Source organism: Liolophura sinensis, chromosome 6 (genome assembly GCF_032854445.1).
Source record: "Liolophura sinensis isolate JHLJ2023 chromosome 6, CUHK_Ljap_v2, whole genome shotgun sequence".
In the NCBI taxonomy this organism is placed as follows: Eukaryota; Metazoa; Mollusca; class Polyplacophora; order Chitonida; family Chitonidae; genus Liolophura; species Liolophura sinensis.
Genome location: NC_088300.1, coordinates 63,823,465 through 63,850,979, shown reverse-complemented (window position 1 = coordinate 63,850,979; position 27,515 = coordinate 63,823,465). Strand labels below are relative to the sequence as shown.

Here is a 27,515-nt window from a genome sequence, read left to right as displayed (position 1 = left end):
GAGTTACCTTTACATATCACTGGTATAGAGTGGTACACGACAAGGGGGTTATTTTAATCTAACATGGGAGCAGGATGTTCGTTCAGATTTGCTCAAAGCTGAGATACGTCATCGCGGGGAACCACGAGTTTCTCCGAAAAGAACAGTTTATCTTATGGCCCAAAATGAGGCAGAAACGTCCAATGATAAGTGATGACACAATTTCAGAATTTACAATTTCTTATCACTCGCTGCGGTGTAAAAATTCTATAATACTATAGAAATGCCACGCTTTAATTGCTATCACGATGTTATGGCAAACATAAGAATTATGAGATAAAGACGAGCTTTTGCCGACCTAATTCCCCCATGTGATTCAATATGGACTCGTCCATGACCTGAAACGACCTTGTAGGAACGTTCGCTCATTGCATCTTGCATCACTGTCGTCGACGAGCTCCGCCACAGCAAGGTTTTAGCGACAAAGGACGAAGATGGCATTTAGGTTATGACGTTTAAGGGACACACAAGCTGCAAGTTTTAGTTTTCCGTGGTAAGTTTGCTGTCGTAATTCTTGTCGTGTTTACAGAACCTCAGATTTTTGTTGATTTGACCAGAACCGTTTGTGTGAGAGTGGGAGATGAGAGAGTATGGTAGGTTAGTGAGGGATAGTGCAGAACACCGAAAAGTAAGCCGATCACATTCACAACACAACATCGTGTCAAAACATTTGCGAGCTCTGAGTCTCAGAATGGAATGGCTGTGACAAATCGTATACACTCCCTCGTACAGGAAGATACTTTTTACATGGGCCAGATAATGGGAAATGTAAGAACTTTATTAATAAAACGAAGTTAATAACGAAGAAGTAATTACGGGCGTCCCCACATAGCCAGAGACCAAGGTCTAAGGGTGGCTTACATATACTGATACCACAGGCGCTTGAAACCAGCCTGTAAACCCTATAAACGCTTGATACCAGCCACCTACATGTATACAAGAAGTTCTTACCAGCCCGTAAACCCTATATATGCCATATACCAGCCACCTACATATATATATATATATATATATATATATATATATCACATTTTTCCACTCGCGATCATTTGTCCAGTTCCTCCTTTCCTTACACCATTTTACATGCTTTTTCTTGTTGACCTAACGAACCACCATTTTCTTCTTTGCAACTCGTCTTTTGTACCCTGCTTGCTGTAATTTTCTTGACACGGTTTTCTGACAAAATTGATGACCCTTCCCCTCATTTAGCTTGTTGGTCACATCTGTCAAACTTAATCTTCTGTAACATTTCACAAGCCGAATAAGAGATGTGTGATTTCTTACTGTGAACATTTTTCCCCCACCCCCTCGCTTCAGGGCTTGTTTTCAACGTTACCGTCTTCTCGAAATTTACTTAAAATGTTGGTAGTTGTAACATACGTGCCAACTCTGATATACATGGAGTATCAAATGATACTTTTACAATCATTTCTTTCTCCCTCATACTTGGCTGTTTGCCTTTCCAACCCATCTTGTCAAACAGTTTACAAACAAACCGTAAGAGCATATGACGAAATGATGTCGTGAATGTATTTATGACAAGTTATAGTCTATTTCATGTCAAAGAATTGACATATATCTCTGTCTGTAAATAGAGCTGAACATAAACACATCCACTTCGCGAAGCACAATGACACAATGTTATGGAAGTGACAAATACTTATGTACACTGACTGTAGTGGCTAAGTGGGGTGTTTTAAGCTATGAAAGGAACAAGTATATATATGCCAGTAAACAAAGATCTTACAATCATTATTATTTGGGATTAGTTTTTACATTTTGTCAAATTTGAAAATCTGTTTTGGAAAACAAAACAAAAAAACAAAGGAAAATAAAAGTAAAAAAAACATTCATCTCATTACCTTTCAATTGTATGCATAAAATTCCTGTTTGAAGTAGGCTTGACAGGTAAAGACTTGTTGTTTACTAGTAACTTTTAGTTGGTTTAATCCCTATCTTAAAGGGATACAGAATCGACACTGATTGGCTGACAGTGAATATTGGGTTTCCCGGGTTAATCCATGTAAGCTTGGTCACCCTTGATTGAATCTGCCATACCTAAAATTCAGCTTAGGCTAGGCATAGCCTGTACATGCCCATCTCTCACATCAGCTAATCCGAATTGATTCTGTATCTTTTTAAGTTAACATTTAGATTGGCAAAGGTGTCAAAATTACATGTGGTTTTGTCATATATGTTTCTTGCTAAACTATTCCGGTAAAAGCTAATGTGCAGCTTACATTGGTTCTTGAGAATTTGCAAACTGTGATTGAACTTCATGGATATTTGCCTTTTTGAGGAGTAAAAGTGTGTCACTGAAATAAATTTTACATCACACTGTCCTATGTAACGAGAAGTGTTGTTCTGATCGCATGTCTCAGCTGACATTTGGTACAATTAGGTTAGTGTCAAGATCTAACAGCAGGTCAGAGTCACATGACTTAGCTTCTTACTTGTACACACCTATAACCATAATGGTAGAAGGCTTTGTTTGACAGGATAGAGTTTCAACCAGTAACAGGTCTAGGTGTCTATGGGCTTCCTTCATCACTGTCTATATCTCTCTGTCTTTGCAAACACAAGGAGGCATATTACACGTACATGCACTCTAAGGACTCCTTTGTACACATATGACTGAAAAATTGTTGAGTACGACGTTAAACACCAAGCACTTGCTCACTCTTTCCAAACACTGTAAGATCAGTTTTTTTTGATGTTTTTTTCTTTGTGTTCTTTGCATTAAACACTGTTGTTCAGATTTATTAATCCTTTGAAAATTGAATGCATCAGGAGTCCATCTATAGTTCAACAAGGAAATTGTTATGTATGCTGTTTTTTGTGGGAAATTTCCTTGTACAGTTTCATGAATTTGTTTATTATGTGCTTTTGACATAATTGTATTTCTGAAAAAATTCTTGTGATAAAAGTGAATTTGTTGCATTTAGCTGCAAACCTTGTAGTTTGATTTTGAAGAGGTGCATATACAGGACTACAGGTTTTGTTAGAAATCATTCATACAGTAAATCATAATTATACTTTGATGGACTTTTTCAATGACTAATCTCTTTGCTGTATGTTGAAGAAAAATCATATGAACTTTGATGAGATAAATATTAAATCAGGTGTAACTTCACATGGTTTTTCAGCAACTATAATCAACCTTCTGTATCGCATTTCGTGCAGGAGTGAGCAAGGCAATCGGCTGTTAAAAAATTCCATGAAGTTATAAGTAGTGATTTACTGTTATGTGGGCCAAATAGGGTTAGTTACTCTGATTTGTGTGTGAACGATATTTGCATGTCATTTCAGAACATTGGATTCAGCAGAGGTAGCAGCAAACGACACAGACAGGTTGACAAGTTGTTGTGCTCATCAGAGAGCATGAGTCAAACCAAGGACCCAACCAAAGCCCTCGGGTTCACACAGAGGTCTTTTGTGGGGATGACGCTGTCAGAAGATGATTTTGGTATCCCAGCCTCTCCTCCTTCAGCTGGGGGTCCCTGGAAGCTGACGGTTCATCGTGACATCAGTCCGCCACGGATCAAAGCCAAAACTCCAGATCCTTCATTTGCGTCAAAGAGCTTAAGTGTCCCAGATGTATCACCTGGTAAGTGATCATGTTTATTGTAAAAATTATGTGTAGCTTAGTCTTTGTTTTTGTACTTGTAGGTTTGAAGGAATTTTGGCTTTGTGACTGTTTTGTGTTATTGAACATTGGGCAATGTCTTTGTGTATCACTCTTTGTGAAGTTTCCCCCCAAAAAAGATTAAGATGTATATTGGGGTGGTAGAATTCATTAAATATTGAAGAATAAAATGATCCTTCTGCTGATTTTTCTTACTCAAAGCTGCAGTGAATTTTGGTGGTGGCGCTGCAGTAATTTTGGACTTTCACGTTGAGAGTCTTTTTTTTTCATGCAACATCAAACATGTTGCGTGCTATGGGTCAGTTATGTTTTATATTGTCTATTCACTGTGGCTTGATGCTGTAGTAGAATATTCAGTGCCATTGAAATGATCCACTTTGGACTTCAGATTTCTGCTGGTATCCTGTTGTATTTAACATGGTGATGGTGGAATTCCATTGTGTTTGGAAAATCTTGGGTCTATATCAGTATTTTTTGGAAATCCTCATTCTGTTTCGATGTGTTTGGAACAACTTGGTTCTATATCGATCTCTCTGAAAATCAACCTAAATGAACTATTATCAATTTCAGGATGTAGACATATCAATATTTAACTCAAAGCTCTTTATATCATATGAACACAATTTCATACCTTCCTGCAGTGACCAGTCAGGTAGAGGATATGTACAAATCAGCAACATGGCTCATATATTTGGTTACAGCATTGTTCTCACCCCACACAGCTGGTCGTTCCTTCACCATTAAGCTTGCAGCTTTTAGTTCATTTCTCAGTGGTTGAGGTGTGACTTTACATAAGGAGAAGGTTGGGAATTTTCCGCCATACATAAACCTAATTTGTGGGTGTCCAGATATTCAAACGTATTATTTATTTGCATGGTTTGCCACTGATGTTACTCATGGAACGGAAAAGTTACAAGACTTCTAAAACAAGTCAAGTAGTGTTGGATTTTAGTGCATGCTCAATTTGTAGTAATGAGGTAATGTTTGTTTTCATTGCCAGGTTTAAGTCGAAGAGCATCATGTCCAAACTTTGACATCCCTGAGTTTAGTGTGGCTCCCCAAGAAAGAGGTCGGCTGATGACTAAAAGACCGAGCATTATTTCTCAGACAGTGCTGGACAAGTTCACCCCACCTGCAGGTATTAAGAGCAAACAGAGATCCCCATCAGTAATAGATGAGCAGATTGAGTATAATGTAACCGATGCTACAGACAGTGTTGGTGTGGTGCAGTCAAGTGGAAATCCCATTGTTCCAAATGTTGTTTTACCAGCAGCTGAATTAGGGGCCAAGAAGCAACGGCCTGGCTTTCTTGCTTCAAGAATGGCTTCTTTTTTCAAATCGGACAGCACATCTAACACAAAAATCCCTTCTAGTGAAGTGGATGGTGTATCCCCCGTAACAAACGTGAAAAAGTCATATCTCGTGAAACGGGCTGCAACCATGACAAATACTGATGTGAATGCCATGGCACCTTCATCTATGTAACTGATGATGTAACTGACGATGTAACTGACTGCTGCAAGCACACATTCTTAATCTTTCGGGTTCCAGGAAAAAGTTTTCATTTTCTGCCATTTAAAACTGCAGATATGTTATTTCAAAGGAGTTCTTTTTCTTAATCGGTGTACATAGTTTTATGTGCAGTTTTGTAAATAATTTTTCATGATATTGACCAAGTACTATGTTATATGTAGAAATTGGTCCAATCTGATTGGCACAAGATACAGATGATGACAATTACACAAGGTTTGGTCATCACATCGTTCCGGTCCAGGCTATGGGTAGGCCAATGTGTTCATGAGCACATTTTGTATTTATATAGTCATAAGACTTGTATGTTTTCTTTTTGTGATATGTCCATGTATCTCATTCTGTTTTTGTTTTTTAGTACCCCTTTTCTGAAATTATTTAAAGCCAAAGAAAACGGGAATGTTTTGGTTAGATCACAGGAGTATTGATTGTTTTTTGGGAGCGTTTTGTTGTTATATCATGTTTCAGAAATGAAGCTTTCCTTGTGCTGTATTATTAGTGTGAAAACCTGTACATTTTAGTATCATCAGGTTGAAAATTATACTTGTTTAAGTTTTCTTCTGTGTATGCCATATTGATATACCATCTACGGTATGTAAAGGGCTATGGCTGTTGAGGTACGGTGCTCAGGTAGGTGTGCTTCTTTTTAAAAACTATATCCATTTGTATGTGTGTAAATTCAAGTGGATATGTTAGTGGATCTGTCATGTAGGTATGATTTTCAGTACAGTTTCTGATATATATGGCCTGTCAGTTGTCAAACCCTATATTTATGCAAATAATTCCCAGTCCTTAGTATATTATTGCAGCTGCCATATATGGTGATTTACTAAGCCGATTTCTTCTCAGGGGTACAGATGTACCAGATGTGTCAAGTTTTCTTCTTGTTATGTGCCAACATTTATATCATTAATATCAATGTACCATGTGATGATGAGTACATTAGCATTTTCTTTTACATATGTCAGTAGTTATATGCAAGATATGAATACTGATAATTGTTCATTAGGTCTTGCATGATTATCCTTACAGACTGTTCAGGGATTTCAACATTACTGCACTTTTATAACAGATATTAGTGTCTGTATGTATTGAGAGCTAATGTTGATTCAAAATGAGTTCCATCACTGCTACTCTGTGCCACTTTCACAAAACGTCATAAATTAATTTTTCGTAACTCTTGTCTTAAATGACGTGGCCTCACGGCACTGTTACCTAGACAGTACCTTTTACGAAAAATGTTACCAGAAATGTGACTTACAAACTTTTGTGCATGCAGTATTAAAACATACCAGCTTCTAGATGGCAATCTGACGAAGGCTTCTGGGGGACCCATTATGTTAGACTTTTTATGTATGTATCTTAGAACAGTTGTGTCTTGTCAGAGATATTACCAGACCACATATGGGTTCACTATTCCAGGTATCCTGTAAGTACTGAGGCATTCCTTGTGTATTGAAACGCGTACAGAAACGTGTCTATTTAACTTTCAAGTATTCGTACAATTACTTATTTAGTCATGCCAGTTTGAAAGCTCCCAAATCCAGGAACAACTAGTGGTGCTAGTAATTGGTAATTAGGTTATATAAAGACAAACTCCGGGATAAAGAAACATTGATTTTCACACATTTACATGTTCTGTGAAATACATAATACATCGTAAACACATTTGTTTAGGTACTCCATCGTTTCAGTGGGATTTTATCGGAAGAAATGTTGAATACATCCACGAAAATGATGTTTTATTTTTCTTATACATGAATGATATTTTATTTTTCTTGTACACATGTGGCATTTGTAGTGTAACTGTTTTTCCCTCGTATAGCAAAGTCTGCCAGCTGTACGATATGATTTCTTCTTTAAATATAGTCTGCTTTTTATCTCTAAGAATGGAATTAAGCAGCAGTAGTAAGTGCTCATTTCAGATATATGCATTGTATAACGGAGCGCAATTCGGAAAGTAAAAGAGTATATTACAAGTGAAGGGCTGTACCATAATACCAAGTCGCTTCACTTTTTCAATGCGCTTTTGAGAGTCCGTGCCGGTTTGGCCTGTAGTTGAATGCACTTTTAGTTGTTGGATAGTAAACAACATGTGTTTGTTCAAAAGAGGTGTCAAGGACTCGCTGATTTTTATACGGTTTTGTGGTGTGTATATAGAACGGATACTCGCATCTCTTCTTTTGAGACTGGGACCAGTGTGACCCGAAACTTGACATAGGTGTATTGTTCCCATTAAATAACATTGTGGGACAGGCTGCAAGTCACAGATTGCTGGATTATGTAGGGATCTTATTTCTTGGTGACATAGTTTATGTTGGCCTTCATCGACTAACACAACTTCATGGAGCACAGCTGTGGAGGTTACCAAGGAGCTGATAATACTGTTTGTAATAAATCCCAAGTGAAACTGTTTATGTCTGTTCACGGTAGTGTTGGATATTTATATTGAACCCCATGGAAGATCCGGTGTATGGACTATAGTCCGCACAAGTCCTATTCATTGTGATAATTTGTATTGGGCATTTTACCGTGTGTCACGTCATTCCTTTCATGAAGTCTTGTCTTATGCCCTATCACTATGTAGCAAGTGTTTAAGAATTATGCGGTTCTGACCCACTGTCTTGGAGATTACATCGTGTTATGAAGCGCATAAAACGAAGGTTTTTTTCTATAATACACAGAAGAAAAGCGTTAGGTACGTGTATGTATGCCCAGAAAAAAAATCACTTTATCCGCTAATAATCATGAAGTATTAGTCAGAAACATTGAAATGTTTAAATTAAATTAAATTAAATGTCTAGATCGGCATTTAGGCATATATACAAAAGCATGCATTCCATGCAGAAAACTCGGTTTATTCAATCTCACAGTATGAATCCTGAATGTATTCCACTTTTTTTCTTTCACAACGAAAGATCAGACAAAAATAAACAATACACATTTTAGACCATAGATTGTTCTGTCACGTTTTTACTTTTTGTCAAATGTCAAGATTTGCCCTGTATTAAGAGCGCATTATTTTCGTCACGTTGAGAAAGTTGGCATTCGTTGGTGTAAAGGGAATTATGAATGTATGTTATATGGAATGTGTCTTCAAATGAATCTCTCATCAACAAGCCAAGATCATGTAGTGACGACTGCATGTAACAGATGTTGGTGGCCAGATTTTGGTGCATATGCCTACATACGTCAGCTGGTGTTATGGCTGCATACCGTCACAATATATGGTACATTACTGACAGGTATGCCAAACATCTACATGCATGGGTGCGTGGAAAATCATACTAACTGAGCACAACTCCAAAACACCTCATTTATGAGATCAACATAAAAATGTAAATATAGGCGTATATGTGACAGATCGACTTTTTGGCTGAAATTAAACATGTGGCATATGTAGTTCTTGGAGTTGTGTGTTAGGTCGCATGCGGCGTTTACAAAAACTGGAAATATACTGTAGCAAAAAGCCATTGTCGTTCTTGAAACGTCTCGTACGGTAAGCGATTAAACTGAAAATAGCCTTTTTACCGACATTTACGTCATTTCTTATTGTAATGCATTTCTCTCCTTGTGTAAGTTGTCTATTTTTGTGATCTGTGAGATCATGCCTCTATTAAGAACAACAGGACGAATACCACGTTGTTAACAATAGAAGGTTTTCTGTGTAAGAAATGACTTGCTCAAAATGACAACTGCTACCTCCAGGCGGAAGGCCCGTCCTCAAAACTTATATACAGACAATGACAACAAGAAATGCGCATCGTCTGACGTTGTTTACATTCATTCTTACATATCCGCACGTGATGGGGGTCTATATACGGACAAGCGATTACTTCATATGGCCCCTGTGTGTCGCACTGAACGCCTGCTAGCATTTCCTCTTCATACGTGCCGAGGCGAGATTGTGATCAGGTGGGTTCTTCCCTGACACTTTTCCTGCGGTGAAACATGATATGTGCAGACTTTACATGAAACACTCTGAAGCTTATGACCGTTGTTAAGGACTCCAACTGTGTGACATGCATTGTAATAGCTGCGAGTTAATATACATCAGAAATAATAAGCATCAGAAATTGAACTACTTTTAACGGACGACATGCAGTAATTATGCCTGTACATGGTGCAGTGCGTTTGCTGCTTTTTTTCGTAGAGAAGCGTTAAGAGTGGCTTTTTTGTGTTACGTAACAGAGCAATTCATGCACTAAATCTTCTTGAAACAAATCGTGTGTACGTTTCATTATATACAGATGTAAATAAACTGGCTCTCTTCGATCGTGTGTTTGGAGCAGTTTACTTTTTTATGAACTAACTGATAATTTAATGTATCGACGTCGTGTACGTGTGGAATGCGTTATTTTTAAGTCAAAATTAATGTCTTTCATAAATCTGATGATTGCATATGTAGGCTACCGTATTAATGTGAACGTATGTAGTGTGCTGCGAAATTGAGGGTTTCACAGTGCCATAAACCCCACCGAACCTAAGAAACACAAGCAAACCTTCTGTATACATTTTCTTCTCGAAAGTAGATGTAAATTATACGTAAATTTATCCTTTTTGCCTCAACAGAAACGACCGGGACTGGATTCGAACACGTGACCTTATTGATTAAAATGTGTGGTAGCTAATGTAACCTAATGAGATAGAAAACCACTTATGCGTCGAGGCCCTAAATGTTGTATATAACGAAGGTCTAGAGCCAACATATGTATACACACCAACACATGCCTATGTAAATGCACCCGTACTGTTGAAATGTGTTCTTGAATCTTTCGCCGATGTGCCCCAGAAATGTGGTCAAAATGAGCTGTTTACATAACTTTGTGACGACCGACATCGCCCGACCTGGACATTCACCTCAAATGTTATGCAGTACACAGTCTGATAAGGCCTACTGCATGTGTGTTCTTTCGCTCTTGGATACCATTAATAGATAATATTGTTTATGTAGCTGGTATTTATATCACCGGCATACAGAGGCAGCTAGGCTCAATAAAGAGCCAGATCGGACTGCCCTGAACAGAAGCCTGGTCTTACTGGGCTGCTATATGTAGGCCACCTTTATCAAGCCAATGTGGTGTTTTTCATTTGTACATTTGTAATTTGTGAGCGTGCAATGCTTGGCGGTTCTAAGCCTAAAGGCAGGATGTCGCCAGAGTATCTAGACACTCTTGTATCTGTGAACATCATGCCATTGAAGTTAGCTATCATATACTCGAAGCATAAAGTAGCCCGTTTTCTAATCTTAACATTCGTCTGATTTCGGCTTTGAAATCGACCATACACACTAATTTGTATTGTATAGGTGTATGCTTAACTTTATATTACATAATATTCTTTTCCTATATGTACACCGTGCATTGGTATAATGACATGTGCATAGACAGTAATAAGTCAACGAACAATGCGGCTGGTTTAATCCATATCATCCTCACATGAGCCTGAGTTCAAAGCGAGATTTTATTTATTCATCTAAATGTTGGACTCTGCATGTAAATGTCGTTGACCGTTTAATATTGTCACCAAGGTCAAATAAGCAGCAAGAGGGGGGGGGATATACAAATTCCCGGTCCAACGCCGGGTTTGAACCCTGTGTCCTGTTGCGAGTGTAAGACAAACTATAGACCACAGCCCGCTCCCAAAACGACATTTTATGACGTCAGCCGGTGAAAAAATTTTCTCAAGCACTTTGTAATGGCTAGAGGCAAACAATTAGATGATGAATATGCACATTTCATCGGGATCCTTCCAAACAGTTAATTTATTTTATTTATTTGATTGGTGCTTTTCGCCGTAGTCAGGAATATTTCGCTTATACAACGGTGGACCAAACATTTGAAGAAGTTTTAAAGAACGTATTTATACTCATTCATTGATTGCATGGTGATTAACGAGTAGCATGTTGTTGAATTTTTCACATGCATATACGACAGCCATCAGGTTTATGGACAGAGGTACATATAGAGGTCTATAAAACACCGATCCTAATTCTCTACGTTTCGCACAAGCCCAAAACAGCAAGAGATAGATTCGAATATGCGGTTGCATTGGAAAAGGGCATGGTATAGTGGCAATGAGACAACACTTAAGCTCGTGGAATATATGCGTTGAACGGATATTCGTCTACCATTCGTCAACCAAGATGGACTTTCTAGGTCAATGATTGCAAGGCCGATTTCCAAACGACGTTTAACACAAACTACCAACGAACCAACCAATTTGTACCAATTTGAGTTCCTATACACTGTTGATATGTGGTTTTCCCAAATTGCACATAGATGTTATGAGAAGTTCAAACAACCGGATGAACATCGAAACATCCCATGAATGGTTACCCCTGTATGTAGTGGAACTCAAGAAGGCTTTGTTGCCGTTGACGTTAATGTAGCGGTGATAGGTTTTATCGAACATCAATACAATTGGTGATGATAATTTAGCTATTAAATCCGTGTGAAGAATAGTAGTATAGATAGTGAAGGAATCCTGTTAGAGAAAGAACTGATGTGTTTTAAATAGTTCCTCTTGAGAATAGGTTGTTATTGAATACGTTGGTGTTGCAGCAGTTCTTGCAGTGATATTAAACTCCTGTACAAGAACTTTATGGTAATACTTCTTGCCGACAAACATAATATTATTAGGTGCTTTGTCCGCAGGAACAATGACGTATTTCCCGTGAAAGTGGTCAAGTATCTTTCGTATGGTAGGATCCTTCCAATGGTAGGAACTTGTTTGGCTATCTCATGAGCATTTTTATATCTCATGATTGCATACACAACCTTTTTCTTTACTAGTTCAAGCCAAGTGTCAAGGACTAAAGGTTCTGCGTTCTCCTGTACGTTTAGGTCATTTCTTTGAAAAGTTTTCAAACGCTGAAAGGACAATGTCTTTACAGACGTCATCAAAGCCAGCTTAAGACTCGACCCTTTTCGTCATTGGGAATTCTTCTAGAAAGCTATGGCCATATATTATGGAATTCCCATTACCTATACGTGCTCACGAAATGCTTTCATCTTTACATAAATTATAAACTAAGATATGCCCCTCTCACCATAATTCTAAATGTACACAGACTTTATGACTTCTCGTCGCTATATATAACTAAAATATTGTTAAGTACGACGTTAAAGCCCAAGCACATACACATACATGTATACATGTGCGATGTTGGCCATAGGCCTATGGTGCTGCCCTGCCCAGTCATTATATACTAGTACTAACGAAGTACTGAGACTTATATCTGTTGTGAACATACACACAGAAACATCAGGTATGTTTTCTGTGTGATAAATTGATTCATTCAAAACAGTAGTCCTCCTTCAGATCCAGTCACACCAGAACTTCAGCAACAGCTTATGCAATCTCTGCCATTCGTTGCTATCTTTTGAACGTGGTCGATCGCGGCCGATTTACACACATTGAAACACAAGGATTTGATCACTAATCTAGTGATCGCACGATAGCAAAGGCACATCTGTGACAAAGTACACATTCAAAAACCTAATCTATTCATTTAACCAAAAAAATATGTTGTCTGAGTGATTGTATCCTGTTATTATAACATAATATTCTGTCACATTTAACATAATATCTTATGAGTGTAATTAGTGTGTTATATTCAACAAAATAATCAGCTGCAATAGCAGAATACATTCTAGCATCACTCAGGCAACAGACTTTGTATTAAATGTAACAGACTATCATTTGAGTGTATCTGCGGTTCACGAAGATCGTTTGTGGTAGCTTGTAGGACAAAAGCCAGGTTAGTAAGATCGCAGCTGCATAGTTTTTGTGGATGAAGTGAACAAAAGTCACTAGCGATCACTGCAGATAGCGTCAGATTCATCCAGATTCCTAACCACTAATCGCACGATCAGTCCAAGCCTTACGAAGATTATCTGCAACTTTTCTCTCGCGGGTATAAGTGTAGATGCGACTCAGCGTTTAGCGGTATACAGGTATAGCCCGTTTACCCTGCATTCAAGAAGCTCAATGTCTTCACGTTTTTCTCTGTAACTATAAATAATGGCGCATGTTTTACACGTATAAGTAGGCCTGTATGTCGACATTAAAAGTAGCAACATTTAAACAATAGACTTGGCGCCTCGAATTATATCCGTTGCATCACAACATATATAAGAGCTGTTAAAATAGAAAACAGGAACAATGCATGGTCGATTGATTTCGCAATAGGTGTCGATGGTTATGTGTCTCTGAACATGTTACATATAATATAATATATAATATTATAATATGCAGCGACATATACACAGCTACATCTGCGCTTGTTTTGTCGTGCATGTGTCTCACAAAAGTTCTAATTATAGCTTTTCAGTTAGGGGTATATTTGTTGAGGGATATACGCTTTGCCAGCATAAGTACGTTACAGTTACCGCCTGAGGTTGAGGTGTTCAAGATCACAGATGATCCCTGACAAAAGACGACCAAGACTGGCTTATCAACTAGGTTGGACACTGAAACCAAAGGCGGTAACTGACTCACACATTGGTTTCACTCTTTGAGTCATCCCTTTTATGATATCGCCGTTTTAGCAACTATAATTTGACATTTTGTTCTAAATATTAAATTTTTCCTTAATTAATTTATATGGTACGCATATGTATAGGCTTGTAAAACTATCTATTTCGCTAATATATTAGCCACATTGATGTAGTCTTATATGAAGTCCTTAAGCTGTTGTCCATTACACTGGTGCCGTGACAAACTACACAGGTTTGCCACCGTATTATCGTTTTTGTTTGCTTAAACCAGTTAGTGAGTTTAAAGTTTAAATCTACCTAATAAGTTAACTTACTTTAGCATGGAAGAATCCTGCAAATTTATGTATGTATATAGCCCTCAAACTGGCCGAGCATAAAATTGCTAGAAGGCCACAAACTTGCGTGTTCAGATTCATCCCCTCTGGCTCGGCTGCTTCGGGTCAGGTGTCTGGCATCTCTGGTGAGGTTCTCTGGCCCTCGTTTAATTTGTATGCCGTGCTTAGGCTACGTATATAGTCTTCTCCACCCCGTTAAGCTAATCGTCATCGTCTCAGTGAAATATTACAGAATAAAACACTAGTGAAATAAGTGAAATATATATATATATATATATATATATATATATATATATATATATATATATATATACGGAAGTAAGAACAGATGGATATATATATATATATATATATATATATATATATATATATATATATAAACCCACGATCACCCGCAGGTTGCGGGAAGACCTTCAGGCGCTTACACGTGTGACAGGTAGCTAACGAACCATCCTAAAATATACTCGATGTATCCACAGCTGTTCGTCAAACACTTTAATCAATGGTGAATTAATTATAGCAAGGTGAGGTGGTTAACTTTAGGCTCTCCTTTTATTTTTTTGCCCATCCGTTAACCTGTCGGTCGTCATAAAGGTGAAATATTCTTTAGTACGGCGATATTATATAATTTCCCATCAAAGAAGGATAACTCTGACAGCCACATCTTTCTACATGCCTACAAATATTTTGAGAGTCACCTCCCTTGGATGAAATGTTGCTGATAAAGTTTATCAGTGATATGGACCCCGATGATCAAAGAACACGGTGATAACAGCGTCAGCTCATAATGTGCGCTCATGTGCACATATGGGCCGTCCCTATACCTTCCTCTGACGCGCGTATGTTACTGGCCAAGGACACTAAAACATAACAGGCATCATGGCGGCTCGATTAATATTTGGCTTGACCTGTTTGCTTCCACTACTCGGTAAGATGGCCAATTCACAAGGCATTAATTTTCAGCTATAATTTTAAGTAAATTTGTTTATTTTAGAATAAGTTTCTTTGTTATAACTAACAGTTATTGTTTAACTTAATGAATCTACCGGATGTTGTTTTTTTATAATTTTAGAGCCGTCCCTTCTTACTACCCTGTCTCAAGTGCAACAGCCGACTGTGATATTGCCAACACTTCTACACGGCTGACCTAAGTTTTAAACACATGGTTTTCCATGGCTGGATAAATATACATTTCTAATGAATTTATTTGGTTATGCCAAGTATTATCGTGTCAATAAAGCTTCTTTCTTGCATTTTAAATAATTTACATTTAAACTGGGTCAACCTACAGGTACGTGTTTGGGCCAGTACAGAGAATTAACGCCTATGGAGGGAAACCAATGTCCCGCCAACTGGGTGGATGCAAACAGCAAATGTTACCTGTTCGTTACCTCGGAGAAGATAACCTTTGAAGAGGCGGTTACCGAGTGTAACGAGCAGCAAGCAACTCTACTGGTTATCGATACCCAGGATGATGTGGTGGGTCATGTCTGCAAATATAGGGCCTATGTTCTTCTCAAACTATCAGAATTTACCAGATTGCTATGATCGAATCCAAATATCAAAAAAAATCTAAATACCACTTCAATCATAAACAAAAACATAGCTTCCCCGGTTTTGCAAATGTTTACTGTGTTATCGTTCAAATCTTTTATCAAATCATCGCACTCTTTTGAATATCAGTTTTCTGTGTATAGTTATATAGTGTAGCATATAGCACGCACATGACCATCTTGTTGCTCTTGAAATACAGGACTTTTTGTCAGATGAACTGGATGTATACCCAACTGACGGCTTCTGGACGGCCTTAGTGCGCCAGGAAAGCTACTGGTACTGGAAAGATCAGTATGGTGTCGATATGTCATTAATGTAAGTGTTGTCTAATACAGCGAGTTAGATAGTTGTGCTTGAAAGATCAAGGATCGATATGTCATTAATGGAAGTGTTGTCTAATATATCGAGGTAGATAGTGGTACTGGAAATATCTAGTGTGGTGTGGATATGTCATTAATGTAAGTCTTGTCTAAAACAACGAGGTAGATTAATTTATGTGATTTATGTTTTACGCCGTTATGAAGAATATTTGACTTATACGATGGAGATCAGCATTATTTTGGGAGGAAACCGGGCAAAGGCCGGGGAAAACCCACGACCATCCGCAGATTCAGCGAGGTGGGTAGTTGTACTGGAAATATCTAATGTGGATATGTCATTTAAGTCTTGCATAATACACCGAGGTAGACAGTTATATGAGAAAGATCTGTATGGTTTCGATATGTCATTAACGTAAGTCTTGTCTAGCACAACGAGTAGAGAATGGTACTGGAAGATCTAGGGTGGATATGTCATTAATGTAACTGTTGTCCAATACAAAGAGTTACAATACAATACAAAAGATAGTTGTATGGGAAAGATTAATGTGGTGTCGACATGGCATTAATGTAATGCAAGGAGGTCGCTAGTTGTACTGGAAATATCAATATGGTGTTAATATGTATCATTAATGTAAATCTTGTCTAATACAACAAGGTAGATAATTATATTGGACACATTAATATGGCGTGGATGTGGTATTAATGTAAGTCTTGTCTAATACAACGAGGGAAATAGTTGTACTGGAAAAGATCAATATGGTGTCGATACGGCACCAAGGTAAGTCTTGTCTAATACAACGAGGCAGATAGTTGTACTTGAAAGATTAACATTTTGTCGATATACGCCATTAATGTAACAATTACCCAGTAACCTGAGGTAGATGGTTGTGCTAAATATGTAAGTAAATGTCCAGTACTTTGAGGTAGATATATGGTACCGTGAAGGTCAATATAGTGTTGACGTGCCTTTAATGTAATTATTGCACATAGATTAATAGGGGTACAGGAAAGATCAGTATTATGTCGAAGTCATTCACGTAATTAGTTCATTAGCAGTCTGGAATAGACCGAAGAGATTCAGATCATTCAGATCATGGGTGTGTAAAGAAAGCATCTACAATCAGCCGGTTCATATAATGCTGTCTCACATTCACAGTCTTATCTATTAATAATTAACTCAAACCAGTTATATCCTGGGTTAAATAAAGTTTCATCAGGATCAAACACTTATTTATAAAGATAGGCTTTTGGAAGACAACTAGTACACTACAAATTTAGTGATAGGAAATTCTACTAATGAGGTACATATAGACCCACAGTTTTTCTGATCGATACATTTTACTCTCCAATAAAATTTCGAAGAGATAATGTTCAGTAATTAATTATATGTGGGAAAAAGCTGTGCTAAGTTGGCAGAATATTGGTTTGCTTTACTGAAAATTTATTTTAGATATTTGGGAACGCTTACGGAAACTTATGAACCTGGTCCTTGTTGCCAATGTTAATATTTCAGAAAATGGAACGTAGAACCTGACAACGCCAATGGTAAAGAGAATTGCGGAGCCGTCAACACCCAGTTAACGTTCAGCGATGAGGACTGTGCCCAGAAACTGGGGTTTATCTGCGAAATGCCGCTGAAACAGGGTAATACGAACTTTCATAATGTCCCTTGGAACTATTCTTCTGTAAGGCAAATTCTCTGTCTAAGAGTTCTATGACTTCAGCTTTTCAGTTAATCATTCAGCTTTGCTCCCACCGTAAAACACAAATTGATAAATAAATAAATAAATAAATAAATTATTCCGCATGACATCAATGTCGAAGTAATAATACCAATTAACAACTCTGCCTTTATTTCAACATGAGCACCAGGGAGGTTATTCTGGAAGTATGAGATGGTTTTAGCTTGTCTCTGTTAAAAAATGTGCTGATAAATTGTAGCTATATTTGTTCCTTTGTTTTTTGTTCGTTTTCGTTCACTTTTGAGTACCGTGTATTTATCTTTTGTATTACAACAAATCAAGAGTGATGCTGTAGATCCTTTCTGCTTTAAATGATGGAGATGGATAGGGTTTTCATTTATGGCCTTAATGGGTCCATGTCAAGATTTTCTCTCAGTTCATTGGCCTCCTAGGTGATTATATATATATATATATATATATATATATATATATATATATATATATATATATATATATATATATATATATATATATATATCCTTCTTTGACGGGAAAGTTTATGATATCGCCGTACTAAAGAATATTTCACCTTTATGACGACCGAGAGGTTCGCGGATGGGCAAAAAATAAAAGGAGAGCCTAAAGTTAACCATCTCACCTTGCTATAATTAACTCACCATTGATTAAAGTGTTTGACGAACAGCTGTGGATACATCGAGTATATTTTAGGATGGTTCGTTAGCTACCTGTCACACGTGTAAGCGCTTCATTTTATTATTTTTTATTAAGAGCTTAAAAGCCTCGTATAGCTAACTATATATATATATATATATATATATATATATATATATATATATATATATATATATATATATATATATATATATATATATACAAGTCTACTTGTTATTTCAGATCCGGACAACCCATGTTCCGAAGGCTGGGGTATCGGGCAAACAAACTGCTATTATGTAAGCAGCCGTGAAGACCCCACCGAGATGCTAACGTGGAAAGATGCCGTGGACAAATGTAAATACATGGATGACGGATCTTCACTGCTGGCTATGAGAGATGACGAAAAGGTGAAATACGTGTGCTCTTGACAATGAGAAAGTGCCGAAAGGGTTAGATATATAAGCCTAGCTGGAAAGAACTTCTCTGTACAGATAATTTAGATCAGAGATAATTTTGACCCTATTACACCTGCTTGCCCCGAATATACTCATTTACTACCTTCACGTTCTTTTAGACGATGCATACTGCTAGTGTTTTTTTGATAGTGAAAAAATATCTTGCGTACTATTGCCTATATGAAATGATGCTTTATATTTTCTGATTAACTAAAATGAAATTACAGCCAACAATAGTTATATTATACAACACGATCGCCAATATGTGTGATTACATGACTAGCATCATTTGTGTTCACAACCTAAATAAATATGGCAGGGAAATGACCATTCTGATGTTTTTATGTTGTTTTTTCACACAGGCTTACCTTACCCTGGTTCTCCCAGAACAAGTCGATGGAACCTTCAAATGGTGGACGTCTCTAAATCGTCAGGACAACAGCCTGTACTGGGGCACTCAGTATGCTGATAGCCAGCAAATGTAAGGTCAAAGGTCACTGCTGCCTTTTAGTCAAGTCAAGGATACACTCACGGGTCAACGATAGAGTGTCGCTTATGAAATATTCAAAACCATCATTTTTGATGCTTTTCAAAAACATGTTTTCATACAGCTTGCACTAAAATGACGTGAGGAATATCAACCCTGCAAAAGCATAAAAGAGAGCCTCTAGTCGACCGTGGTGTTTTAAATTTTGTCTTATTTTATCACGTTGCCTCAACTGACAGCTCAGTTGGGATCTTTCCCGTGTTGAGTTTATGGGCTTGATCCATTTGACATACTCAGATCAGCAGAGATTTCTGCTCTAATACCGATAACCCATCCAGGCAGACATTGACTCCTATAATTGTCTGTATGAGTTATCTCGCTTGTTGTATTTGCATGCTTAAAGTTGGAAGTGAAAATGGCATCCCTTTTAAACGCTCAACATTTTCAACACAGCCGAAGAGGAAACTTTTGCTTTGGTTTTCGTAGTGCATGGTACAAGTCTGGTTTTACTCGGTTTTTAATTTAATCCTGGGGTCATGTTTCTCTGGGAAGTACATTTCAACTATACATTCTCAAAAAATAATCTCTTAAATTGAACAGAAAATCTGTTATCTTAGTGATGCTAGAATATATTCTGTTATTTCGGCAGATTATTTTGTTAGATATAACACACATTTTTCCAATAATTCAACACAACGATTCTACATCATTAACAGGATATTATGTTGAATATGAAACAACAGTGTGTTATTATAACCTAGCGAATTCTAGCATTACTCAAACAACAGGCTTTGTAGTAATTTAACAGATTAATTTTTGAGTGTAGCACTACATGGGCTAGTTTTTGTTTCTCATCATAGAAAGTGGACAAAAGAGCCAAATAACCTAGGAGGGGGAGAGAACTGTGGCGTGCTGTATGACAACGAGATGTTCTCGGACGCTGACTGCACACAGGAGAAAAACTACATCTGTGAGAAGAACGATAATACGAGTACGTAACCATTGCATTGTCCCCGTTACATACACCTGGCGATTCCTTTGAGACCAGATATTCGTGTCGTATCCCGAGTATGGCCGATATGTTATGCATTGTGGGGCCATGTGCTTGGTGCGTAGTCTCTGTACCGCATTTGAGAAGTAAAGACATAATCATTGTATGCACCTCAGTCTCAGCGTATTTTGTAACCAATACTTAGGCCATATGCGGGAGTGTTACATTAGATTCAGCCAATGTTGCTAATCTCATGGTTTTATGGTGTTCAGTGTCTGCAATGCCTTTAAGGTTTTGCTACGATGTAGTAATGGGGTAAACACGCGATGCAGACATCAGTACTTGGATCCTGTGAAGGACCATTAAAACTGTCCAGGAAAACAGATGGAATTCTTTGGTATTTGTTAGAATATTTCTAACCGAGTAAAATTGTGTTAAACGATCCGATTCTACGGGGGTCTGTTGTGACCCAGTAGGTATCATTTAAGTCACATCCATACTTTTTGCCTAAAATAATTCGTTTCAAGGTCAAATCAGCACATGTATTCCTAGAAGTATATGTATATGCATTTTCAATGACGAAATGTAGCAGTCTAATGTGTGTTAAGTAGCAAAAACCTTTTCTGACGTCACTGGTCCCATTGTGGACAGGAAACTCCACCACAGAATAATATATTCAAATGCATTTTACTAGGTTAAACAATTGTTAAAAAAAATAAATCCAACTAATTTCCTAAACTGTTTTTAATGGTATTTCATCTGATACATACTTCATTTAGTGTTTTCTTTGCCTTTAATATTTTAAATGGGACTCTCGCTGGCTCAGGTAGTTAAAGCGTTGGCTCGATACAACCATCAGGCTGTGGACCAGTGCGGTCGGGTGTTCGAATCCAGCTCACCCTGTATGGGCTGTGGTTTTGAATCAGCAGGCTTGTCAGGTACATAGTGAAGAGCTGTAGTTTACATGGGTTTCCTTCACCCATAAACTTGACCACCGTAATATAAATGAAAAATTCTTGTGTACAGCGTTAACCACCAAACAAATAAATAAATAAATAAATAAATTGATACTTTAGACATTGGCTTGCCAAAGACAGGCAATTATCACTACCACTAACTGTATTGGTTTGGTTTACTGCAGTTCCACAAAACGCGGAGGTTGGGATATTTGGATGTGACCGGTCATGGATGAGGGCCGGACATAAATGTTACTACTTTGAGTCAACCTACAAGGCCACTTGGTCAGATGGCCGCCAGACCTGTCTAGAGGTCGGAGGGGATTTCCTAAAAACAGAAAATCCGGATGAAGCGGTGAGTGGATGTTTTCTTTGCTTGTATTAAGTGTGTAAAATGGGCTGCGTTATCAACGGAATATAATTATACATGTACCTCAAAGGGTGGCATAATTTATTGAAAAAAGTTCTGACTGTGGGTACATTTGGCTGTGTAAACTATCTGTGGTCTACAGTGTAGGTGATTGATCAGTGTGTAACTATTCTTAAGGCAGACCAATACCCATTGTCCAGCAAAGGAGTAAATCATAATAGAGGTTTCGCACTATCACTTGTATGCATGCGGATGGAAACCGTTTATAGGACAGGTTAACATCAATTCAATCCCATTTAACGAATTCAACAATTGTTGTTCAAATATTTTAACGAATTCCCTGGATTCCTACTGTCACTTTACCACGGTGCCTCGTACTGTTATCTGTTCGGTCCCACTGTCCATGTATCGTTGTTTCTGCTCCATTCTCACTGTCACTGAACCATTTTTTAGAGTGTCTGTTCGGTATCTGCTCCACTCTCACTGCCAGTTTATCATTGTTCAACGCATCTATTCAGTATCTGCTCCACTCTCACTGAACCATTGTTCTCTGTATCTATTCGGTATCTGCTCCACTCTCACTGCCAGTTTACCATTGTTTATTGTATCTATGCAGTTTCTGCTCCACTCTCACTATCAGTGAACCATTGTTCACCGTATCTGTTCGGTATCTGCTCCACTCTCACTATCAGTGAACCATTGTTCACCGTATCTATTCGGTATCTGCTCCACTCTCACTATCAGTGAACCATTGTTCTCCGTATCTATTCGGTATCTGCTCCACTCTCACTGCCAGTTTATCATTGTTCAACGCATCTATTCAGTATCTGCGCCACTCTCACTGTCAGTGAACCATTGTTCACCGTATCTATTCGGTATCTGCTCCACAATCACTATCAGTGAACCATTGTTCACCGTATCTATTCGGTATCTGCTCCACTCTCACTATCAGTGAACCATTGTTTACCGTATCTATTCGGTATCTGCTCCACTCTCACTATCAGTGAACCATTGTTCACCGTATCTATTCGGTATCTGCTCCACTCTCACTATCAGTGAACCATTGTTCACCGTATCTATTCGGTATCTGCTCCACTCTCACTATCAGTGAACCATTGTTCTCTGTATCTATTCGGTATCTGCTCCACTCTCACTATCAGTGAACCATTGTTCACCGTATCTATTCGGTATCTGCTCCACTCTCACTATCAGTGAACCATTGTTCTCTGTATCTATTCGGTATCTGCTCCATTCTCACTGTCAGCGAACCATTGTTCTCTGTATCTATTCGGTATCTGCTCCACTCTCACTGCCAGTTTACCATTGTTTATTGTATCTATGCAGTTTCTGCTCCACTCTCACTATCAGTGAACCATTGTTCATCGTATCTATTCGGTATCTGCTCCACTCTCACTATCAGTGAACCATTGTTCTCCGTATCTATTCGGTATCTGCTTCACTGTCATTGTCAGTTTACTGTTGTTCATAGTATCTATTCGGTTTCTTCTCGGCGCTCGCTGTCACTGTACTGCATTTCCCTTCATTTCCCCCGCCTTCCAGGCGTGGGTGTCGTGGGTTCTCAGCTCCATCGATTGGCAGGCTTACTGGTCAGGGCTGAACGATCAGAGCACAGAAGGTACCTGGGTATGGGCGGACGGTACAGCACTGAAGCCAGACGTAGTGTAAGTTTTCTTAACAGCTGCGTGGTAGGACTGCTTTATGGCCCTATCCAGAATAATTGTCCTCCACTTTTATGAGAAAAATGGTAATCATTCCCTTACAAAGGTCAAAGTCTTCAATAATATATTTTCAGCATTTATTTTGAGCAATTTAAAAGAGCCAACAACCAACAAGTAAATTTCTTTCTGGCTTTCATAGCGCGAACAGGTGGAAGTTCCGATTGATTATCACCAATACCCTGGAACGAAATATTGTTCAAAGGAGTTTCCAGTTCGGTATAAGCATCTAAATGACCATTGCCTGAGCGTAATAGTTTCTCTACAAATGTCATAGTTAAAAGAACATAGCTCTTTAATAGCTCAGCACATCAGGGATTTCTTGAAAGGTCAACATCCTGACATGCTTTGATTTTGAAACGTAAAATTCAGATCACCTTGAATAAGATTCAGACCAAACCTGTTTAAAATCGATAAAATGTTACTTTTACAAGGCAATGGAACGCCGAACCGAATGATGTGGCTGGCAAAGAGGACTGCGCCATGTTGATGCCGGACGGTGTGTTCAATGATGGACGCTGTGGATTCAAAACCGGCTATATCTGCGAGGCGTATCCCGAAGGTGTGTCAAAAATGGATTATAATTTTTATTTTTATAATCTTCTGGAAGGATGTGGTTCTTAGTGTGAGTTCTGACAGTGCATGGGTTCTGATCTCATGAGATCTTATTTGATGGCGTGTTCTGGCCGCGAGGACTTAGTGTCAAAACCTGATCGTGTGCTTCAAGCGGGAGATCTTAGCGTGGGTTCTGATCATGCGAAACTGATTGAGTGTACTTATGGTTTCTAGTATGAGTTCTAAATTTTTGTGGACAAATGTTGTGACAGTGGTTTCTTATCGTGTGTCGTTAGCATTATGTCTGTTTTTTTTGCTCCTTGTATTGTGACCGTTATTTTCTCATCGTGTGTTATGATTGTACTTTCCTTCAAGGATTGGGGCCGTTTTATACGTTCTTGTCGTGACTACGTTTTCCAGTCGTGCAACATAGCAAGGCTTCATGACCATGTCTTCCTCACATTACAGATTCGCCCTGTCCCAGCACGTGGATTGACCAAGATGCCGCCTGTTACTTCTTTCAACCTGGGAATAGCGAAAACACCTCTCTCACGTGGTACGAGGCCCGTGATCGCTGCCGAGACCTGGCTTTACCGGCCAATGGCTTTCTTGTAGCTCTAAGCAGCCGCACTGAACAGGTTAGTGTACCGTTTAATGAAACAGGCTATCCTGTCTGTCTCTTGAACAGGTCAGTGACTGCTTTAATCTGCATGATTTCTAAACTGTTATTGATACTCACATCTACATTCAAGGTTGGTTACTGGTGGACTTGTTTTAGAGAATCAGACATGAATTCTTTTATATCATAATTGACATGCAGGTATCTTGTGAACCAATTAGTGTTTGATTGATAGATGATAAACGCCCGGATTATGACGTTTTCACTTAAAGGGCTGTCAGGTTTATGAGTAGAGGGCACCGAAGTGTGTGGAGTAAAAAGTGCGACCACATTAGCCAACGAGCCAGGACGGATTAGTGAATACAATAAATAGTTTTTAAATTATCATATCCGCAGGGTACATATACCAACCAATAATTTACAATGTAAAAGTTCCTGTGGCTATTTAATTCTTATTGGCTTGATATTCCAGAAAAAAATATAATTTTAACATCAATTTAGAAACTGGGAGAAAAATCCCTTATGATATCAGCACTGACATTTTTATTTCAAATTGTATTAAACACCAGACCATGCAATGTTATCAGCACTGACATTTTTATTTCAAATTGTATTAATTGTATTGCTTGAACCAATTTGAAAGACAATCATGGCGTTACCGATATGTTAAATTCCATTTTTATTAGTAGTGATTCGTGCCGCCCTTCATGAAATCCTAACACTGGCTAACTCAATCTCTTTACTCTCGACCAGGAATTTGTGATACAGAACGTAATGGGTTTTGGTCCCGATGCCACCGCCTTCTGGACTGGCCTAAATGACCGTTTTGACGAAGGGCTGTGGACATACGATACAGATTTTAATAATCCTCCTGATATGTCGCTCATGTAAGTCCTGTCATACTATGAAATTACGATAAATTCAGTTTCGATTTAGTTCCTGAACGTAAAATTCATAGAACATACATGACATTTAGTTCATTGTTAACCTTGCATGATTAACAAGGCAAAAAGTTAGTACGAATGACCAAAAATTGAAATTGTCGAAGTGCAAGAGCCTTTGCGCAATAGAATGAATTTTCTGCTTGCCGTGTAACCAGACAGTAGAACAGCCTAATGGTAATATGATGTGTTACATTTAGTTTTCCGCTTGCCGTGTCACCAGACAGTGGAACAGCCTAATGGTAATATGATGTGTTACATGTAGTTTTCCGCTTGCCGTGTCACCAGACAGTGGAACAGCCTAATGGTAATATGATGTGTTACATGTAGTTTTTCGCTTGCAGTGTCACCAGACAACGGAACAATCTAATGGTAATTTGATATGTTATATGTAGTTTTCCGCTTGCCGTGTCATCACACAGTGGAATAGTGTAATGGTAAGATGATGTGTTACATGTAGTTTTCCGCTTGCTGTGTCAGCAGACAGAGAACAAACGTAATGATGATGTGTTGGGTGACATATAGTTTCCTACATGCTTTAACAGACAATGGAACACTGAGCCAAACGGTGGACAAGATGCCAACTGTGCAGTGATTATGAGTGGTGCCAGGTACGATGACCAAGACTGTAACATTAAACACAACTTTATCTGCGAGAAACCCGTGCAAGGTAAGGCAGCTCATCTTTCGATGCATAGCTCCATCTTATTTCACTGCAACGTTAGAAGTCAGGAGGTTTGAATTCATAAAGTTTGTGTTTCAATTCTGTGAAAATACGCCTCCGAAATGAATACTGTAAATTATTTCTAAAATGTAAAAGACGTATTGTAGGATATACAGCTTTCAGTTTCATGTCAGACGAAGAATTTCCAGATAATGTTTGATAAATTTATGAAACTTTGAAACATATACGGTGGATGTAGTTTATAGTCAGTGAAGTGTGGTAATAATGAATGCTTTTCGGCTTTCAAGCTTCCCATTATCTGCGATATGGCAACGGATCTAACGATGGCGGAAAGTGCTTACCAAGTCCAGCAACTCTATCTGCTGCCCTTCTCGTCATTATCTGCATCACCTCAATATGGAATCGTTTACAGTAAACATCCTCCAGCCCCGCCTTTTGATTTATTTATTGACAAATTACCGTTACACGTATGGTGGTGGATGGTGGCATATCTGGAATCTACATTCCGCAGATGGGGTCCGATTGGGGATGCTGCAGTGCCCGTTTTGTTCAAAAGTGTATTACCTATAACAGTAGTATTAAGCCGTCTTATATGCCGCAAATTTGAAGGAAATGCCATTGAAGCTTTTGGGCCCCTGTAGCCCCTGAAATTCATTAAACCTATGTTTTCATGACTGTCGAGTTTTCTTCGATGCCAGATAGCGATCTTTGAATGTCGACAAAACGCTGTCGGCACTCGGCAATGAAGAGAAGCTAATATTCACAGAAATGATTGCTTTTTAATAACACTCCTATCAAAACCAGTAGTCTGCGCACTGTTACCAAAAAAATTGTAATTACGTCTTTGGGTTCTTTTTTTAAACAGGTACATGTATTTATTGAACAACGCTGTAACGGCGAAAAAGTGCTCTTCAAGCTAGTCTGTTTTGTTTTCATGTTAATATTAATGAGCATCGTTCACATTACACATTTACCGGTATTCAGTTTGTGATGGCGGTGAAATTCATCAGTGCAGATATTTTAAGAATTTATTTGCTACATCAATGCATACATCCTCGAGGTTAAATTTTTGTGATATTATTGTGGACGAGATAAATAGGTAGAGTTATCGTTGTTACCCATTTTGAACTAAATGTCTCTCAGACAGCACACGTAAAAGGTAAAAAAGTTTTGTTATTCTCAATCGTTGTTTTATCATTTTGATCACATTTTCTACAATTATACTAACTTTCATACTTAATCAGCATGTTTACATATATGCGCAGCTTTTTGTACCAAATCTGATAGTGGCTATGTTTGATTTTCACACTCCGTCTGATTAACTAATTATGTCTCTAGTGTTATAGCGATTGAATGCATCTATACTTCAAGAACTGCCATGAACAGATTCACTGTAAATATCTTAATAGTGATTATGGCAACAAGTAAAACAACCAAA

At 38.2% G+C, this 27,515-nt stretch overlaps 2 protein-coding genes across 2 annotated transcripts; both read left to right on the top strand.

Moving 5' to 3' along the window:
* The first annotated feature begins 375 nt into the window (after positions 1-375).
* On the top strand, positions 376-8,163 carry LOC135468199 (uncharacterized). The gene is made up of 3 exons (XM_064746314.1): positions 376-532; positions 3,349-3,646; positions 4,686-8,163. The coding sequence occupies exons 2-3, from the start codon at positions 3,421-3,423 to the stop codon at positions 5,168-5,170; spliced, it is 711 nt and encodes a 236-aa protein (XP_064602384.1). The 5' UTR covers positions 376-532; positions 3,349-3,420; the 3' UTR covers positions 5,171-8,163.
* A 6,697-nt stretch (positions 8,164-14,860) lies between these two features.
* On the top strand, positions 14,861-26,638 carry LOC135468436 (macrophage mannose receptor 1-like). The gene is made up of 14 exons (XM_064746698.1): positions 14,861-14,979; positions 15,343-15,530; positions 15,805-15,920; positions 17,439-17,569; positions 18,523-18,689; positions 19,100-19,218; positions 20,085-20,215; positions 21,357-21,526; positions 23,102-23,223; positions 23,712-23,839; positions 24,301-24,470; positions 25,205-25,338; positions 25,938-26,062; positions 26,365-26,638. Exons 1-14 carry the CDS (start codon positions 14,931-14,933, stop codon positions 26,490-26,492), a joined length of 1,878 nt encoding a protein of 625 aa, XP_064602768.1. The 5' UTR covers positions 14,861-14,930; the 3' UTR covers positions 26,493-26,638.
* Positions 26,639-27,515: the final 877 nt, after the last annotated feature.